The 21,160-nt window shown below is 47.3% G+C and overlaps 1 protein-coding gene across 1 annotated transcript; it reads right to left on the bottom strand.

Moving 5' to 3' along the window:
* Positions 1–6,689: 6,689 nt before the first annotated feature.
* Positions 6,690–14,371, bottom strand: LOC110582813 (putative DBH-like monooxygenase protein 2). The gene is made up of 13 exons (XM_021692829.1): positions 14,084–14,371; positions 13,054–13,200; positions 12,396–12,557; positions 12,090–12,173; positions 11,144–11,311; positions 10,840–10,942; positions 10,485–10,651; positions 10,057–10,148; positions 9,734–9,830; positions 9,534–9,593; positions 8,299–8,429; positions 7,243–7,357; positions 6,690–6,932 (listed from the first exon to the last, which is right to left on the bottom strand). Exons 1-13 carry the CDS (start codon positions 14,369–14,371, stop codon positions 6,690–6,692), a joined length of 1,857 nt encoding a protein of 618 aa, XP_021548504.1.
* Between the last annotated feature and the right edge of the window lie 6,789 nt (positions 14,372–21,160).

Below are 21,160 nucleotides of genomic sequence, written 5' to 3' on the forward strand. Positions count from 1 at the left end.
AATGAAATTAAAGGTGTGTTTCTTTATGTTCTTCAAAGAGCCCTGTTACTTGATGGTGGCTCACTGAATAGATGGGAGCACTATTGCTCAGAGAGGCCTTGGTCTATCTCCTGTTCTGACAGTGAGATATTGAGTTTCACGATGCTTTCCCAAAAGTGAGTTATGTTCAGTCTCTGCACTGAGGAGTGGACACGATAATAGTTGTCCCTCAACTTATCTGCATGTGGTTATACTTCTGTTCACTTAGGTTTTGTCTAAATAGGATATAAATGTAGGGCTATTTGTTGAATTATAGTATACACATTTTATAATCACACCACAGTGAATGGGATGTGAGGTGAAATGGTGTTCATACTGTATTGGAAGGAGCAAGAAGCAGTCTTCCATGTTGGAGGTGTTTTGAAGGCACCAGATGATGGGAAATCCTCAGAGAAGGTGATCTCAAACCAGGCAGAGGCTGATTCACTTGGGCATAAGATGTTGTTGTTGTTTTTAAGATTTTATTTATTTATTTGAGAGAGGGCATGAGTGGGGGGCAGAGGGTGGGGGAGAGAGAGAGAGAGAAGCAGACTCCCTGCTGAGCAGGGAGCCCAACGTGGGGCTTGATCCCTGGACTCTGAGATCATGACCTTAACCACAGGCAGACGCTTAACCAACTGAGCCACCCAAGCACCCCTAGGCACAAGACATTTAGAGATATTTGGGAAACTGCTTTCACCCAAGGCTAGAAGTTTTATTGCATGTTAATTTTAAGAATAATATGAGATACTCTAATTTCGAATTAGACAAGATTTTATTTTTCTTCCTGGAAAGCTATAATTTATGATTATAACATATCCTATGAACTTTGTGAAGATATATATTTATAATTCCAGCTTGAGAAAAATTTAGTCTTTTATTGAATTATTTAAAAAGATGATTAGTCAGACACAAAATTGGTAATATAGATGACAGGTTGTGTTATGGATATAACACAAGCTTATTTCCCAATATGTGCCCAAATAAAGGCACACCTGAGTGCAAACAGACTTTAGGGATTATGTAGTTTAAAATTGCTACCTCATAAAAGTTTCCTCTAAACCGTATCTTTCCAATCCTCATCAGCATCTGATTAAATACTTTCTTGAAAGGTTGCCCATTCAATTGTTGGGCAGTATTAAATTTTAAAACATTTTTTTTGTGGTACAGAGATGAATTTTGGCTCCTCAGAGGTGATTTCCTGAGCTTTAATTTCACAGCTCAAGTCCTCTCTGTAATAGCTTTCCACCTTTTCAATGGTGGCTACTATTTTCCTACTAATCACCTAGATCAAAGCTGCTTATTTCTCAAACGACACTCCCATGAGTGTTTTAAGAAAAGGCCTGTTTACTTCTATTTAAATGTTGCCATTTTCTGGCTATTTAAATAATTGTCTATAAAATTATAGTGATTTGCAGCTCTAAGAAATACATGTTAGGGGCACCTGGGTGGCTCAGTCGGTTAAGGGACTGACTCTTGATTTCGGCTCATGATTTCAGGGTTGTGAGATCAAGCCCCATGTAGGGCTCTGCACTGAGCATGGAGCCTGCTTAAGATTCTATCTTTCCCTCTCCGTTTGCATCCCCCCTGCCCACTTGCACTCTCTCTCTCTCTAAAAGAAAGAAAGTAAAGAGAGAAAGAGAGAAAGAAAGAAAAGAAAGAAAGAAAGAAAGAAAAAGAAAGAAGAAAGGAAAGAAAGAAAGAAAAAGAAAGAAAGAAAGACAGACAGACATGCTATTACTCACTTGTTATTACTTGTATTATGCACAACAGCTGAAATTAACCCAAGAGAATACCACAGCTTTCAGGCTGGAAGTTCTCTGCTCAGAGTAGTCAAAAACTGTTGCTTGGAAAAACTTGACACTTTTCTAAATGGATCTTTCTTTTCCAGGTTACTCTTTATGTGCCTTGTTTTTTGTTTTTGTTTTTGTTTTTTTGTTTTTAACGTTCCCTCCATTTTTCATGCTGTCTTTGTACAGTGTTTGGACTGGTTTCTTGTTTTAAATTGACTCCTTAATTTTGAAATGAGCTTGCATAAAAGTTGCTAGAATAGTATGAAGAACTCCAGTATATTCTTTACCCAGATTTCCCAAACATTATCCATAGATTATAAATTATTTACCATATCTGCTTTCTCTTTCTCTCTTCCTTCCCTCTTCCTCACACACAGGTATATAACTTGAGAGTTTGTAAACAAAATGTCTCATCATCACAAAATGCTTTAGTATGCATTTCTTAAAACACAATAACATACTTTTACAAGACCACAATATAACCAGCCAAATCAGTAAATTGGAATTCATACAATACTGGCACCCAATTCACAGACACCAGTCAGATTTCACCAATCAAGCCAGTAATGTTCTTTATGGAAAACCCAAAACAATGACAACAGCAACAACAAAGAATTTGACCCAGGTTGCATGTTGCGCTGAACTGTTTAATTGGATTATTTGCTACTTAGTTGCCTCTATGCTGAAACTATTCCTTAGTCCCTCTTTTTCATTCACGAATTTGCCAGCTATTTGTAGAATATTCCTCATTTTTGGTTTGTCTAATATTTCCTCATGACTGCATTGATGTTGTGCATTTTGGGCAGAAATACCACAGAAGTGATGCTGTGTCCCTCTTGGTGCATCACAGCTGGACGTACATGGTGTCTATTTGTCCACTTTCGGTGATGTTACTTTGGTTGAGGTGGTGTGTGCCAAGTTTCTCCACAGGAAAGTTACTATTTTTTCTCATAGTAAGTAATAAATACACCATGAGGAGATACTTTGAGGCTAGGCAGCTATCTGATGCCCCTCCTATTTGTTTTGTCATCCATTGATGAGTCTTGCCTCAATCAATTATTATTATGAAAATGGTGATTTTCCAACTTCACGTTCCTCCTGCATTCATTACTCAGCATTATAAAGGTTCTTTGTTCTTTACTATTTATTTTTTGAGTAATTCTTGGTAAATAGTCACTTCCCTGAGCCCCCTAAATGTGCCTCTTTTCTGAGGTCCCCACATAGCCTCACAATCCAGCAACTAAAATTCTAACTCCCAGCAACTAGGGGGCATTCAGGCTCTTCTTTACTGGGGCCAGTCTGGCTGATGAGTGCCTGTGTAAAGCCTTCAATGTGTGAAGCTGGAAAGTGATTCCTGTCTGTGTAGGAAATGGACTAGTCAAGAGCAGTTGAACTTCTAGCTCAGGGGTCCTCAGTCTTGGGTACATATTGGAAGTTGGAGACTTCCATATTTCACTAATGCCTGGAATCTATGCCCATCACCCAGGTAATTCCAAAATGGAGTCAAGGTTGGGAGCCACCGTGTTGGTGGAATAGTGAGGCAGGGAGATTTTCTGCTCAGTCTCTGCTGACTCAGTGGTAGCAGGAATTTAGGCACTGATGGAAATTCTAGCCAACAGGGAAAAGAATCTAAGTTATCAGCTTCCTGAAAGAGTGAGAGAGACAGAGAGGGAGAAAGAGAAGGAGGAAGGAGGAAGGGGAAGAAGGAGAGAAGAGAAAGCTAGATAAAGGATATATGAGAGTTCTTGCAATTTTTCCATAAATTAGAAAGTGTATCAAAATATTCAACAAGAGGGGTGCTTGGGTGGCTCAGTCATTTAAGCATCCAACTCTTGATTTCAGCTCAGGTCATGATCTCGGGCTAGTGAGATCGAACCCCATGTCAGGCTCCCCACTCAACCGGGAGTCTGCTGGAGACTCTCTCCCTCTGCCCCTCTCCCTACCTGCGTGCTCTCCCTCTAAAATAAATAAATAAAATAAAATCGTAAAAAAAATATTCAATAAGAAAGACCAGGGTCATTGTAAACATGAGCCCATGGTTCCTCTTGTCCTCACAAAACCACAGAAAAAAATGAGGGAATAAATCCTTTATTTATCCTCTACCTTTAATATGGGGTTTTGAGTAGAGGAGGTGAGGTGGAGAAGGAACTGTAGTCTCAGTCACTCGGAGCCAACCTGACTTTAGAGACCCCGTCAGGGATGAGAGGGATGCCAGGCCCAAGGGACAGGATGTTGAGGAAGTTGGGGTTTATGCCTCCACCTCAGCGCTGAGCCCCTTCCTCCTGCAGTGTCATTAGGCCATCAGGAAACTGTAGTCACAAAGCTCATGAGCTGAAAAAAGACTCGAGGTATTAAGTCTCCCACCCTAAGCATGAATGGTTGAAAACATTTCCCCAGAAGTATTGGTCTGAGCTCTCAAGCCTCGAGGCATCAAGTCTCCCACCCTAAGCATGAATGTTTTAAAACATTTCCCCTGAAGTATTGGTCTGAGCTCTCTGTCTAGTATATGTACAATGTAAATGCATCCCTTTTAACTATAGAAACATCATTCTCTATAGGTTGATATAGAGTTCCTCTCTCTCGGCAGTTGGGGAGCAAACACTCAGGCACTGGGAAAAGCTCAGAGGTGGGTAGTGTGAGCCCAAGGAGAAAATGGCCATTGAAGGGTTCGTAGAAACTTGACCACAGCCTCACAAGGGCAGAGCAGGTGTTTGTCCCAGTTTTTGTTCATTTCAGTGGCTCCTGTTCTAACCTAATGTCAAACACACAGATGGTGCTCAGTGAGTATGTGCATGATCACTAAATGCTGAAGTCAGGAGATGGAAAGAAAAATAAGACAAAAGAAGGAAGGCTAAATAAGAACAGGAAATTCAAGGGAGCACAAAGGAAAGCAGAGGTGCCTGGGACCCATACTGGGTCATGATCTGGGCAAAGGGAGCCACAGGGAGATTCTGGGGCAGAGCCTGGGAGTAGTAGCCCAGCTGGCTTGAACCTGTCAGGGTAGACCTGAGACTAAGGCTGCAGTGAAAACTGAGGATTGGCTTCTGAAACCCAGCCAGAAATGGTGTTTGGTTTTTGTTTTAACCTGGGAGGTTGGGGTTGAAAGAATGTGCTTGGGGGCCTTGGAGTAATACAGAATATTGGAATAGAAATGTCAGACTTGACAAAGCAAAGAGAAAAGTGGTCTGTGCTTTGTGTCACGTTTCTATCTACATCTCATCTTTATCTGAATGTTTCCTCATGCTGTAGAAAGTAATTTGTGTACTTCACTCAGGTGCCAAACGGCATCAACCATGTTTTAGGATCAAAAGGAAATCCTCCATTTCCCTTGAATGGTGGGACCACAGAGATACTCAACAGTGACAGACACACAGTCCTCTGGCTTCAGGTGAGCCTAATTTTTTCCACAATCATGACTGAAAAACCTCTTTGATTAAGGACAGCAAGTCCCTCTGCTCACACATTACAAGGCCCAGAAGTGACCCCAAGCACTGAAAATATCCAGGACTGAGACTGCAGGAGCTGAATGTGAACACTGAAGATGTTGCATAATCTTAGAATGGAGCCTCCAGAATTCTCCAGAGGAAGTGACAGTAAAGATAAAGTGCTCATCATCTGGCATATACCTCTTCAGTCCCAGAGCTTCCTCTGCCAGGAAGCAGGGTTATGATGTTCAATCAATGCTTGGCCCCTCATGCAGTGGTAAACAATTTACTGAGGCCAGCTCCCTGGTTTCTAAGAGACTAAGATTCCTCTAAACACCTCGGTATAGCCAGAGAAGGGGTCCCATTCCAGAGCACGTGAACAATGAGCAAGGCAATTCATAAAGTAGCATGGTGACTTTAAATCTCAAAGGACATGGTGCTACACAGATTCTCAAGCTTAGAAAACAGAAATATCCCCCAGAAACCCAGAACACCCACTGCCAATGCACAGTTCCTTTCAACTGTGGTTGCAGATTGCAGCCTGACTGCACAAACAATTTGTGTCTATTCCCTGCTCTGTCCATGTGAACCTTCTTGACATGCCCTGGGCTCCAGAGCTAAGGACTGCCCCACTCCACCTTGGCCTTGACCCATTTTCAGAGCCCAGTTCACCCTGCCTGGCCAGTTAGGCTCTTGATCCCTAGTGACCTGAGTGTTGAGAATGTGACCCTTGGTGGGATAAATAAAGATCATCTCATAGAGGCACAGGTGAGAAGAGCAAGGACTGCAATTGATGTTGCCTTTTGGGCAACTGGATCCTCAAATACCCTCTGGATGCCTTATCCTGAGCCATTCATGAGACTTCCCAGCTTCCTCTCCTGGACCAAAGGCTCAAAGGAAGGAGATGGCAACAGGAAGCGAGTTAAGTTCTATTTAATCTGATGTCTTGAGCTTTGTCCCTTATAACCACAGCCTTTCCCTTTACTACAAATCACACATGTGGCTTGCTGCCTCTGCCTCACAGGGAGGGTTGGGCCAAAAATGCCTTAAGAAAAGAACCAGGAGCCCCCTTTAGGGTCAGCATGGGCAAGGGAGGGTTTGGAGGGCTCTCCCTCTGCATGCAAGACCCCCCTTCCCCAGCTGGCACCCCCTTAGGTAAGCTGGAACATCAGACTTCTCAGAGAGTGGTCCAGCCTTGAATCCAGATTCTGTCAGAAAATATGTGGTCCCATCAGTGTTTCTAAAGCTTTAAAGGCTGAATTGCATCCCTCAGCATGGAAGAGCCTCATGGAAGAGTTGCAATCCCCAGGCCTGCAATGTCATGGCCTGGGTCATGGGAAGGGGCACAAATGGGGGACTTTGGGGAGCCGAAGCAGAGGGGAGTTTCTATATTTGATAATAAGGGGAAGGCTGAGCAGAGAGGAACCTGAATATTTGAAATGAGGAGACAGTATCAATCTCCAACCTGCAGGTTGGCAAGAAGCCAAGAAAGAGCCCCCTGCCCAAACAAGAGGGCAGCCAGAGGGAGGTGCCTCAGGCTAGCAGTGCTGGAGCCTGAGAGGGCCACTGGTTCAGCCTTGAAGCCTGCAGGGGTTTTGTCCTGGGGCTCCACTTTCCCTCCAGAGGACTCCAAGCAGGGTCCCCGAGCAGTTGGGATGATTTCCGGAATCCAGCCTGTCGTGTTTTCCACCAATTCCTGCAGCACAAGGAAAATGGGAGAAAATGGTTAAAGGCAGAAGCCTCCCCCACTCATTTCCTTTTTTCAGCCCTTACTTGCTGATCCCCTGTTCTTGCAGCCTCACAAACTAGCTGGGAGACCCCCACCACTCCATAGTCCAGAACAGCACCAGCCCATCTTTCTGCTCCCCAGCCCCTCTTTCCCTGACCCAATGTTCCCGCCTTTGTCATTCACCAGCTTCCTCCTTTCTTTTCCAAGCTTGGCCCAACACCATCCCACACCCTGCCATCCCCAACCCTGAGAAGGTGCTGTCTCCTGGGACACTCACATCAATGGTCTTTATTATCACCATCTGCTGGGCCTCCTTGCAGGCTTTCTCAGCCTTCTTAATGTTCTCTGGGGTCCACTCAACATTGTTCATGGCCATCATGCCCTCCACGGGGCTGCCGTAGGCAGGGGCAACAAACGATAGGTTAGGGTCAACTCAAAGCTTTGACAAAATGCCTTCACGTTTGTTAGCATCATTTCCATGTCAGCATAAGCCAAAAGGAGTGCCTCACAACTCAATAAGACAACCATGAATTTGGTAGAAGGAGAGATTGCAAAACTCACAGACGAGAATTTTTTAAAGTGAAAAAGAGAAATTCCTGGCTCTTTAAAGAAGTAGTTCTTAATCTGGGAGCCATGAAGTCCAAGAAGGTGGATGGAGTGACTTCAGGGAACCAGTAAAGGTCCTGAAATTGTATGTGGAATTGGTGTGTCTGCACAGATGTGCATTTTTCTTGGAAACCCTCACCCCTAAATAATTAAGGGTCATTACTTAAAAGTAAACAGTCTTTGATTGAATCAGGTAGCGCATGAGAAAAAGGCAGACAGAGAATTTGTACATAAGTGATCTAACTTTTTTTTTTAAAGATTATTTATTTATTTATTTATTTGAGAGAGAGAGAATGAGAGACAGAGAGCATGAGAGGGAGGAGGGTCAGAGGGAGAAGCAGACTCCCTGCCAAGCAGGGAGCCCGACGTGGGACTCGATCCCGGGACTCCAGGATCATGACCTGAGCCGAAGGCAGTCGCTTAACCAACTGAGCCACCCAGGCGCCCCGTGATCTAACTTTTATAGGTCAGCTCTTATCTGCTTTTCTGAATGGCCTCATTGATATGGGGGGGGAAAACCCCTATTTGGTCTTATGTCAGAGCTTTGAGAGTCAGACACTGACAGAAGCAGGTGTTAGGAGGGCAGGAGCCAACCAGGCAGCCCACTGAGGAATCCTAACTCACTAATGTAGGAGGTAGTAGGTGGTCTTCCTTTTTCTCCTTCTCCAGTCTTCCCCAAGACCCCTCCCACACATACTTGAAGGTCTTATCTTCCAGGATGACTCACTCTGATACCTCCTCCCCAAGCTCATGGGCCACATAGATGATGTCAGGGTACCCCATGCAGCTGGAGATGTTGTTTCGGGGATAGTAGAAGAGGAAGATGAGGCACATCTCATTAATGGTGCTGGGACCCCCCTGGAGAAGAAGAGAGAGACAGAGATGGAACACAAAGTCACAAAGGCAAGCAGAGTGAGGGGAACAAGGCAGACAGAAAATAGTGTAAGCGGTCATTCTACCAATGATGCTGTTTTCCTTTTCACTTAACCTACAACCAGCTGACTGAATGTTCATCTACTTCTTACCCTCCCTTTCCTTTTACCTCCTCTCTTTCCAATTTGTGGACAATCATTGATATTATTTCCAAAGAAATAATATCTACCCTGTCCTCTACATTTCAATGGCCTCTGCTCTGGTTTGAGGAGACAAGATGGTTGAGAAGATGAGAGAAGATATTGAGTTTCCTGAAAAAGTCACTCCCTTTTGAGCTTCTCCAGGATTCCTCATCTCTACATGTCTAAAGTTGGACCTACTCAAATATGTCACATGTTCAGTTCACCATAGTAGGGCCTTATGCTTTTTCCCTGTGAATCCCCTTATGCATTATTCCCATTTGTCTCTTATGGTATGTATCACTTTCTACATCACATAATAATAATATATATGGCTGTAGTTTCTTCCTCAATAGCATGCAACCCCTTTGGAATTCTATAAGCACTGAACCACTCTTGACACACAAAAGGGGTGGGGTTCCTTGTGACCATAACGACAACAGCTAACTCTAATTGAGCATCCACTATAAGCCAGGCAATGATCTAGATGTTTTACATAGGTTAATAAATTCTTACAACAATTTTATGAGGTACTATTATTAGTTCCTGTATGAATTAGGAAACTGAGGTGCAAAGAAATTGAATAACTTGTCTAAGGTTAGAAAGCTAATGATTGTGTTGACATTAGAAACCAGGCATGGAGAACAAGAGTCCATGCTCTGGGTTACTATAATGTGCTTTCTGCCCATGGTCGTAGTGGGTCAACGACAGAGAAAGTAGGGAATCCTTGTACCCATCTTAAAGTCACAGGGATGTGAGAGCATGAAAAGCCCCATGTGAGTGGATAATACCATTGGATGGAGAAAAGGGCTTCAGCTGGAATAATCAGAGTCACTCTATAGCCAAGGCCAGGGATTGGCTCTATTCTGAGGTCATTGTGCTTGACCACGGTGGGAAGGGAGGTACTTACAAAAGTCAAGGAGTCCCGGTCCAGCGTCTGGTAGTGACATTCCACCAGCAACTCATCTCCCTATTCAGAGTGAAACATGAAGGCTGAAAGTAAGACACAGAAGGACTGGTACAGCCTTAGAACTCTCTTGGCTAACAGTGATGACCTCTGATCCTGCCTCCCCGCCCCAACTCCAGTCATGCCTCCCCTCAGGCTCCCACCAGTTTGATCTCTGCTCGATAAGGTAAATCTCGAGTCTCCTGCAGACTGAAGTCATAGGAATCATCTTTGCAGATTGTTCGGAGTTGTGCTCCATTTCTAGAGGGAATGAAGTAGTGTATGGGCTCATGCTGGGGGGACAGGTTGCCCCAAAACAGAAAAGCTCCTCCTTCCATAGTCTTATTCCAACCAACTCTACTCTAGGGGTAGTTCCAGCTCCTCCTACTCCCAACCAAGCATAACCTTATGCTGCAGAATAAATAACTATCCTCAAATTTGTTCCCACATGCAGATGGGAAAGCTTCAAGTCCATGCCTTCCCTTACCTGTATTGCACGGCCTGCAGAGCACGGCCAGCCAGGTGGGTGTGGAGCAGGTAGCCATAGACCTGTATGTCAGGCACTGGGGCCCCATTCATCTGTGATGGGGAGGAGACACATCTGGTTTGGTAAGAACTCTCATCTTGCCCTGTTCCTTGATTTGCCTCCCTTAATATTTGACACCCTCTTCATATGACCGACAGGAGCCCCTTTCGTTCTTACTGGGCCCTCATGGACCCTCTTCCTGCCCCACCCCCCAGTCCCCAAAGCCCCAACTCCTTCCTTCCCTTGCATGATCCAGGTTAGCGGTTTTCCTGAGCACCGGGTGTAGTTTTTCTCAAAGTCCCGGGTTCAGTGTGTGTGTGCTTACGGACCAGCCCAGATCTGGGATGGGAAACAAGGAACCTCAGGGAGGATGTGCCTCCCAGCTTCACCTCTTCAAACTTCTCTGTCTTACACAGCCCATAGGACAGGAAGGACTCTGCGCCTGGGGGTATGAAGTGGATGGGGAAAGTGAAGAAGCCCAGCTGGAGGACCCCCATGTCGTATTTGCGCAGCTGTGCAGTGTAGTATAATCGGATGCCTGAGGAGTCATACACACCTGGTGCAGAATGGAACAATGATAGAAGACAAGAGAGCTGGTCACAATGTGAGATCAAGAGGCCCAGGAAAGCTGGGACAGGGCTGTGAGCAAAACAAGCCAGCATGCCTCCCACAGCAGCTTCCCAACTCCTAAAAGAATCAGCAAGCTGCACCAGCTCTTCCTCCATAAATACTCTAGATGCTCACCAGGAAGGTTGTGAAAATTGCTGTAATGAATCTCCAGTCGTATCCACTGGGGGTCTAAGGGGGTCCCAATAGAGACACCCACATCATCTGGAAACTGGTAACTCTGTTGGGTGGAGGAAGATTTGGCAGCAAGAAGGGCCTGGTGCTAAGTGCAGGGACTGGAACCTGCCTGTGTTTTCTGGCCCTCATCCCAGACCTCCCCTATCTCCTGGTCTGCCATCAGTCAGTCCAGCAATCCCAGTTGCCTGACAGCATGCACTCTCCCCCCCGCTTAGCCACCTAGTTCCCTCATCACAGGACTCACTGTGCCCCCGACAGCCCAGCCCACGATGACCTGTGAGCAGAGGGAGAAGGCAGGGTCAGCCCCATAGCAGTCACTGATGCCCGTGGGGAGAACACTGGCATTGCCACATGCATACACCAGGATGTGATGCACCATTGTCTCGTTGTGCTCCGGCAGCTTGGGCTCAAACTGGGTGAGAGATGGAGGCAGAGCATGTCAAGATCTTCTATGTCAAGTCCTATTCTCCCCATCCCTTTTCCTCAAATAAATCTATACTCATTCCCCACTTCTGTGTCTCTTTCTTTTCTACTTGTTCTGTTTTTCTTCCCCAACCCATCACTTAGCCCACTTTGTCTGATTTCTTTCTCAGCCCCACCCTTTTAAACTCCTCCCCCGAGTGCACAACATATTAAATCTAGCCAAGAATATCCCCAAGACTCCTGACTTTCCCTTAATAACATCACCAGTCCACTATATCTGAGCACATGCCTCATTGGATTCTCCTCTAAAGAAAAAAATGGCTCCCACACATTTGTTAGTTTTTGTAAGATCAAAATTTGAAATAACTCAACTGTGAAATCAGGTGACCATGTTGGAGTTCCCTTTAGCCAGACTTCACTGACCTGAGAGCCCTTGGCCCTGTCCCCGCAGCCTGAATTTCCTCCTAGGCCATGAGCACAACCGAGGTGGGGCTTATACTTTGCTCTTTGGAAACACTTACTAATTGATGACCTTCATCAAAATCTTTGCTGCATTGTGGGGCTCAGATAGAACAGTGCTGGGAGTTATAGTTCTGGGCTCAGGAAAGCATGAAACTACTACCCCCACCAAATCTGACCAGGCGCCCATGTTCTCCCAGCTACTTCTCTCTGGCTTCCTCTCAGCAGTTATCCAAACACCATCCCTTCAGAGTTGACTGTGCCCACTGCATTGCTCAACTGCCTTAGCAATGTCTGGTTCACTGTACCTTGAAGATGTGATGCTTCTTGCTAACGATGGGGAGAGGGAGGAAGGTGCAGGCATATGTGGTATCATCCTCTGGAATGAGGAACTGGAGAAGGACACACAGAGGATGAGCTGGGTTGGAAATGAGGCTCTCAGAGAAGACAGGGAAGGGACAGACCAGCTTGGTGGTCCTTGGAGAATTACAAGAAGTCACAGTAACATCAATTCAAGGAACGTACTGAGTATTAGGTGCACAAGGAGGGTCTAGATTGAGTGGGAAGATGGGAAGGAGGCTTGGAGGTTGCTGGGTGGGGTGGAGGACTCTTACATCAGTGATCTCCAAGTCATGGATGATGGTATCCTCAGGGACATCAAGGTCATCAGGATGGACTATTTGTAGCAGGAAGATGGACTTGATAAAAGTACGGTCCCGATCCAGCTTCAGAGTGTCATCCAGGCCGTAGGTGGCCAGCACCTTTATGGTGTCACTCTGGGGGTGTCATGGGCATTGAGGTGCTACTGCCCGTGAGCAGCACTTTGCACACACCCACACCCAAGGACTGACACAAGCCACTTGCTCATGGCTAACAGTGGAATAGAAAGAGCTTCCGACTCAGGGGTCAGAACTAGTCGGGTTCTAGTTCTACTTCAGGGGCCAACTTGCTGAAAATATTGAGCAAGTCACATTCCCTCTCAATGCCTGTGTCCACCCTAAAGTTCAGTGAAATCAGGCAAAGTTCTTGGAGAGGGGAATGAGAGGAGGGTGGGGTGGATGCTTAATCTGTAGGGAATCACTCTGTGGAGAGCTTGTGGATTTGGAGAGGGGCATGACTGGGGCAGTGCCTGGAAAGGTAGAGAGGGAGAGAACCCCTGGGAACTGTGACTGCTGCCTGAGACACATGCATGTTCTAGATTGGGGGTGACTCCACATCCCCAAAAGGAAAAGCTGCTTACGATTGAATGCTTTTCTCCCCTTACTATTTTACCGTAATGTCTTTGTCGTGAGGGTCACAGGAGCGGAAGGGCCTGGAGAAGCGCATGGTGGTGTAGATAGCATCTTCGGTCAGCCCTTGCAGCTCAGCATCCTGGCTCCCGTCCTCCTCCAGGGTGTCTTCATCCACCAGGTGCTGATCCTGGGGTCCAGTGAAGTCCAAAGAGTAAGAACAGGAAACCCCGGTGGTCATGACTTTGGAGAAGCTGGTGTCCCTTTAGCAACCCCAAGGTACTAAATTAGCAGAATCCAGGTCCTTTATTTTGCAGTTTACTCTTGGGACAGAGCATGACATCAGGGTGGATCCCGGGACAGAGGGATGGACAGTGTCTGCACCACTTGACCTTGATTTACTGCTCCCGTTCCAAATCCCAAGTCCATAAATCCTAGTGTTCCTGTATCTCCAGCCCTTGAAAGCTCACTTACTCTCTGAACTCTCTATGCTATTTGTCCTCTCTTGTGGCTCATAACATTGACACTTCCCCATATAAATGCAGTTCCTATGGATGAGATTTGGAGAGATGGGTGAGCTGCTTTTTCATCTGTAAAATGGGGTAGTAATCATCCACCTTATAGTGAGGCTGTGAGGTTTAACATGGAAGGATTTTGGAACAATGCCTGGTTGATCAAAAGTACATAACAGTTTTAAGCTGTTATTATTGTAGCTGCTGCTGTGGTTATTAGACCACTTTATGTTGTGGTCAACCTGACTGAGCTTAACAGAAATTAGGGCTAAAGACTGGGTCTCAAATAGCATTGACTCTCTCCCATTGTCCTGCATTTAGTGGTTCAGGACTCTTTCAGTTCAGTGGTACCATTCTTTAGCACCTTAAGGCCACGCAGTCCAGAAGACCTATTTTGAAACTCTCCGGTGGACCATTTCTGTAGGGAGAGGCCAGTAGTCAACTGGTGTTCTGGGCATGTTCCTGGATAAGTTTGGAAAATGTGGATCCTTCCTGGACTCAGAGCCATCCTCAACCAGCAAGAGACCTTCATCCTTGGAAGGGAGACACCCTCAGACTTACCGAGAAATAGACGTTGCCATCAGGCAGGACTCCTCCAACAACCAGATCACTCCCCACTCTGGTGTAGCGATTTGTGACACCCAAGCCCACCCAGCCAGTTGTCTGGACCTGCAGCTCAAAAGTGATGATCTCAGCCTCAAGGTCAAAGTCCCAGCGCAGGAAAATGACATTGGAAGGATCTAGGAACCTGGAATAACGCAGGCGAGATGTGGGGCCAAGGTGTTTGCCTTGGGAGGGGGCTGCCAGGGCCGCAAGTAGGAGAAGTCTGAAGAGAAGGGCACAGGTCATGGCTCCTGGGGTCTGGAGTATCTCTCCTACAGATGGACACTCAAGAAGTATGGATTTATATGTGTCCCTACCTGTGCCGGGCACCGTGCCATGGGGGAGGGACAGACTGGGGCTCTTCTGATCTGATTATCCTCTGGATTCAGAGTGGTGCCACTTACATAACTCTGGAGGTGTGAGGTGCCCAGAGAGGGTGCAGAGCAGATTGCTCTTGCCCCAGAGCAGGGACCTGACATGAAATTCTCAGGAGCAGGGCACTTAGACTCTTCTACTCCAACCCCATGCCAGGGTCCTCCCTGGGGTTTGGGTTTTTCCCTGCTTTTCCTTCCTTGTCTCTATTTCTCTCTTTCCCTTTCTGCCCCCCCCCCACCCCTGTATCTTTGATGTCCTTACTGAGCACTCTGCTCTCTGGCACCTGCCCCCTGCCCCAGCTTTTATGGGCATTTTCTATATCTGGAACTGGGGCATAGCAGGGGGAAGGGGCGAGACTGAAGACATGCAGCAGAGGAAGGAGAGAAGTTTCTGAGGGGGCATTCAGGGAAGGCTATGATTTCCATCTCCCGGAGGAGTCTTTGCTACTAATCCCTGGAAGGACACATAGAGGTGAAGGAGCCATAATCAGCTTTCCAGATGGGTGAGTCTGGGTTGGCCTTGAGTTTCTGCACATTCCTGGGGAGCAGCAAGGAGGAGGAGGAGGGGAGGGGAAGAAGAGGCGGACAATGGAGGTAAATGTAAACTGGCCCTTGGGATGCTTGGTGCTCTACCCTTCCTTCCGTGAATTGCCTGCCAGAGAAATCACATTTAGTGACTCTCACTCTACTGGGGGCTTGGCCCAGGGTCCCTACTGACAAGTGCTTCAGTATTCAAACCATAAAAGCACAGAAGGAATGTTAGAATATTAGAATGCCAGAGTGGAAAGGAATTTTAGATCCACTTAATTTTTAGATGAGTAAAGGGAAATACCAAGAGGTAACAGGAGGAGTGCCTGATCCCCCATGCAGTCAGAGGCAGAGTTAACACTGGCACACAGTGCCAGTGCTCTTTCCACTATTTGCCTAGGTTACAGACACCCACAGGGCGCCTAGCCACCCGCAGTGCCTTCCCACCATGGCTTGCCCTGGTGAAGGGAGTTGTCATCTGCGGACTGCTTCTTAGGGAGGGAACACACATCTCACTCTATGCCTGGCGTTTTTTTTTCTATCCAGGCTCTGACATAGCTGAGCGGAAGCTGGAAATCACCTCACTGACCCCCAGTGTCCTTTCACCATCAGACAATGGAGAGGCTCTGAAAAACTAAGGACGTGTGCCCAGTAGGCATCCCCTAGCACAGAAACTGGAGCACACATCACATGGGAATTCAGCTCAAACCTCAGTGGACAGGAGCTGGAGCATCTGTTTATGCCTCCGTTCAGGGCATGCATACTCTTTTCATTATCTATTGAGTTCATCAAAGCTGGTAAGGACCCACCTGAGGTTGTTGGCAGCTGCTGTGAGCACCTGAGTAGGAATTGAGGTGTGGTGGGAGAAAAAAACCCATCTCCCAAGACAGCAACCATAATGCCAACTCTGGGCATGGGAGCAGGGAGGTTGCTCTGTAGCCATCTGGAAGGAAGAAGCTTACCTTGGCCCAGGATGGGAGCAGGGCCAAAACCAGAGGAGGAGCCTGGGGAGGCACTGACCTTGAGGAGCAGGAATCCAGGGAGGAGATAACCGGAGTGTCAGAGACACTCCGATCCCAATCGCATTTGGGGATTAAGGCTCAGGGAGGGGGAGGCAGGGAGACAGGTCAGCCAGCCCTGTAAACCAAGATGGGGCCAGGATCCCTTATCCTGAAATCTGTCTACCTGCCAGAGTGCCCGCCTGAGGGAGGGAGGTGGGAGCCAGTGCCTGCAGCCTCAGGGTTTCTGCTCCTGGGGTCCCTCTGGCCACCCACTCGGCTTCTCTCTCCCTGTTCACCTTTTCCCCCAGTTCTGGTTTGCTCCCTGCTCCCAGCCCCCTTCCCTTTCATCATCTGATCCCCAGAGCCACTCTCTCCACAGTAACCTCAGAATGCAATGCACATGGCTTGCTAGGTGAGGATACCTCTGTGTTGGCACATACATATTTCTGGTGTTCAAGGTGTGTGATTTGGGCAATGGTTCCCAGAGCATCATCCCCTGCCCTCTCTGGAGAGAAGAGGTTGGGAATAGGTAAGAGCAAGAGCCAAAAGAGAAGCGACACATTTTACTTAGAATGCCAGGCGATGGACATTTTGTGCACGATTATGTACATTTGAAACCATCTGATATAGAAAATATTAACAAACCCACTTCATACACAAAATTGTACATAATGAAAATGAGCGTTTTTTTAAAATCCAGAACCATAAAGATTTCAAAGTTATCAAGCCAACTGAATTAGAAACTATATTATGTTGTCAGCACATGGCATCAATAACCGTTACCCTTTGCCAGAATCACGTGAACCATATTGTTGTATTTATATGTCAGCTGATTAACAAAAATATCGAATCTGGGAGGTGCAAAGCCCCAGGATGCCAGGCCACAGCTGTTCCCTGATGTGTGGGCTCCCCGGGGTGATGGGTCTGTGGTCTCACCTTGCTATAGTTCCCTTCTTCCTTCATCAAGGGTCCATGAAGGCTCAGACACCTCACCGGGAGCACCGACTTGAATACAGTGCAATCCCAGGTCTTGAAATAGTAAAGTTTGGTTGCTAGACCCCTATATGTCCCCATGTTTTTGTCTGTAAAATGCTGAGGGTGAAGAGATGGTCTTTAAAGATTTTTTATTTTCAAGAGAGAGAACACGAATGGGAGGGACAGAGGGAGAGGGAGCGAGAATCTCAAGCAGACTCCATGCTGAGCGAGGAGCCTGATGCTGGGTTCCATCCTAGGACCCTGAGATCATGACCTGAGCCAAGACCAAGAGTCAGACACTTAACTGACTGCACCACCCAGCCACTCTCTTTTAAATCTTTTTTTAGTCTTTTAAATCTAATTTCCCGGATCACTGGTTTCCAAACTTTATAAGAAATGACACCTCTTGCCAATGTTAGAAAGTTATGAGAACTTGTGATTTTCATCTCAGCTGATGACTAAGAGAGAGATAAAGGGAGGTAAATCCTGCCATAAATTCTGTCATATGTAAATTGAATTGGCAATTTACCATTGACGTGACAGAAGTCAACTCACTAAGCGCTCCGTCTGTGCCAAACTCTATTCCAAGAATTTTTCGTGTGTGAGTCTATTTACTCTTATGAAATCACTCTCATTATTATCTTTATCTTTGAGATGGATAAACTGAGTCTGAAGGCCGCAGTGCTAGGTGATGCCAGCACTGGGCGTTGTCAGGAAAATGTAACCAAAAATCAAAGCTCCTCCCAACTCGGGAAATCTCTCCCCAGAAGTAGAAGAGAAAGAAAGCAGTCTTATTATTGAAGAAGCATTAAATCAGAATGTGATATACATCCCAGGCAGTTTGTTAGGAAGACAGGCAGAAATCCCGGCCTTTTTATACAGGCCATCAGACACAACCCATTACATACGCGTTCTCGAGGTAAGTGATAACCAGTCCTCAAATAAGAGGCTGGAGAGGCCGTCCCGGAGTCACTTGTTAACTGCGGGGCCCATCCGGGTTTACCCAGAGGACGAGTCATCTTACCATCTATCTTTATGACAGGGCATCATTTTGCAACTTGGTGTGAGGCATGCGCTCTAAATAAAGTTAGGCTCATTTTGATGTTTGTATTTCAAAGAGATTGATTGCAGGTCCTAGAGAAAAACATTTCTGGGTGATTTACATATATTTCAGAGAAAGAGAGAGAACTTAAAATTACAAGATTTCTAAAGCAAATGCTCTAAGGAAATGGACAGGAGGTAAGTCTCTTCCCTTATTTTCAACGGGGAAAATTAAGTCTCTTATGTTTAATTTGTTAGTTGACCTTACAGAGGAGAACATGGGAATTGGAAATGAGAGCCCAACTGTCTACTGCCCAGCTTGGCCTCGGGGCCGCCTCTGTGCGTGTGTGAAGCATGCGGGGGAGGGAGGTCTTCGCTCAATCTACCAGCCTACTTGCTTTCATTGAGATGTTTGGATCCCTTGGGAAGATTTGAGGTGCACACTCAGAACCACTACTGTCTGTGTTCAGAATCTCTGGGGCACAGGCCACGTACCTTCACTAAGGCACTCAGTGAAGGGGAGGGCGGTTTGTGCCTGCCTGCCTGAGGGCTGTTGGCATGCAGGAAACAGGAAACCCCATAGGGTTTGAACCTCAGTGAGACAATGAGACAAAATACTGAGCTTCCTGGAAAAGCCACTCCCTTTTGAGTTTCAGGCCTAGACTGTCAGTTACTAATTGCCACCTTATAGACCTGGATCCTGTTCTCCTGACCTTGACCCACTGCCTCACTGGAGAAAGCCTGTGGGGCCAGGGAATGGGACCATTTTCCATCCTGTGGGGCTGGGCACTCATGGCTACTGTGAGTACAGGTAAGAGGCCAGGCAGAAAAAGCTCTCCATGGATTGGGGGAGGGAAAGAGGGACCAGTAGGCACAGAAAGTTTTGCTCCCAGATCCCAGCCTTGTTAAGATCCTCACTGGTATAACACCCCCACGAGAAAGCATTCCTTCTGCTCCCAGGAGTCTCCTATTGGCATTGCTCATGGGTCCCCCTCTTCAGGATTTGGCTGCAGCTGATTATTTGGGGGAGTTACTGCTACCCTCGGGACCTTTAGCTTGACCTGTGTATTTCAGATGCCACTGTGAGCTTGGTGGAGCAAAGGCCCAGGTGGGTCCTGGTAGCTCGCGGACAGGAGAAAACCCTGCACTGCATCCTGAGGAATTCCCAGTACCCCTGGATGAGCTGGTACCAACAGGACCTCCAGGGGCAACTACACCTGCTGGCCACTCTGCGGAGTCCTGGGGATAAGGAGGTCGTATCCCATCCTGGAGCACATTACCAGGCCACGAGGGTCAATAGCACGGAGCTCAGGCTGCACGTGACCAATGTGACCCAGGGCAGAACTCTCTACTGCACCTGCAGTAAAGACACAGTGAGAAACCCCCCTTGGACAAGTGAAAACAAACCATCCCGGGTTGCCAACCACAGACCCAACCTCCTTCTCTGCCCCGACTCCTCCCACGTTCCCCTATATCCTCCCTTGTTGCCTCTTCTCTACAAGCAGACTCTTCCTGCTGCTTTCCCATCAACCTTTTGGTGAATGCTAAGCCTGCCCAGCACAGCGATTTAACCACCAATTTAGCCTCTGAAGGGCTCTGTTGCAGAACTTCCTCTGCCACTTGGGAGCTTTGGGAAAGACTTCATCTCCCTGAATCCTGGTTTCTGTGCCTGTAAAGTACAGACAGTAACTTTACCCAGCTCAGAGGCTTGCCGTGAGGATCAAATGGCATGATTCTCCACAGTACGCCTATGCATTTTAATACCAGTATCAATGCCCAGAGGGGTGCTGGAAAGAAACCTGGAGAAATTCTGAGAGCTCAGAAAGGAGGAAGAATGAGTATCTCAGTGTGTAGCCCCTACTCACACCCCTAGAATAAACACCCACTTTTTCAGTTAGATCCCCACACTCGGTGCTCGCCACCACCTAAATGTCTCACCCCGCCCCCCCCAACCTCAAGTTGATCTTTTTTAAAAGTGAGATCCTCAGAGAGAGCCTGACCTAGAAAGGACCAGGGTCTGGATCCACAGTGAGGGCTCGCCAAACATTGACTAAGCAGCCATGGCTCAGAACTGGGTTGGCCACCTGAGCAAGGCCATACATGGAGTGAGGGTGGAACAGGGAGGCTCAGATCCCAGGCGAATGTCCCAGAAGCTGCAGGCAGGTGCACTGAGGGAGAAAGGCCCAGATCCTGGGAGCCCTGCAGAGATGGGAGGCCTGAAACTGGCTGTAGTGGGGCCACTCTGCTTCTAGTTAGGAGCAGCTCTATCCCAGAGGGTGTGGACCAGATAAGCAGGTAACTGGGGTGCAAGGTGGTGGTGAGCGAGAAGACATTTCAAAGCTCAGTCTCTGGTGGAGGTCTGGGTGGGCTGTGGTCCAAAGCTGCAGGCAAGCACGCTTTCCTCAGGCTTGTGGAGAGGGAGGAATTTTGTCCATCAGGGGCACTATCTGCCCATAGTTCTCCATGATCTGCTCAGACAGGGTCGGGCATGGATCACAGGTGTGAGTCATCTCTCACTGCCCCTCTAACCTCACTCAGGTGTTATGGCAAACACCTGCCCAGCTCTAGCGGACTACAGCAGTGATGGGGAGCAGGTGTAGGGCCTGGCCAGAGTCCTGGAGACATATGGATTCGTGTGTTCTCTCCTCCCTCCAGGAAAGGTACCTCTGAGAACACCCTCACAGGGAAATCCTTGGTCAGAGGCCACCAAGAGGCTGTTAAATACAGAAATGGCAGGGCGGAGAGGCCTGGACCACCTGTTCTTAAGGAATGCTGAGGTCCTGGAGGAGGAGCAAGATGGTGGAGGAGCAGAAGACCAGGATTTCGTCTGGTCTCAGGAATTCAGCTGGATAGGGATCAAACCATTCTGAACACCTACGAACTCAACAGGAGATCGAAGAAAAGAATAGCAGCAACTCTCTGAACAGAAAAGCGACCACTTTCTGGAAGGTAGGACGTGCGGAGAAGTGAATCCGAGGCGATATTCGGGAGGATAGACGGCGGGGGAGGGGGCCTCCGACGGCCGCTTCTGGCAAGTGATAGAACCACGGAGCACAAAATCGGAACTTTTAGAAGTCGGCTCCACTGAGGGACGTCACTCCAGTGGCTAAGTGGGG

This window comes from Neomonachus schauinslandi, chromosome 12, assembly GCF_002201575.2.
Source record: "Neomonachus schauinslandi chromosome 12, ASM220157v2, whole genome shotgun sequence".
NCBI classification, from domain to species: Eukaryota; Metazoa; Chordata; class Mammalia; order Carnivora; family Phocidae; genus Neomonachus; species Neomonachus schauinslandi.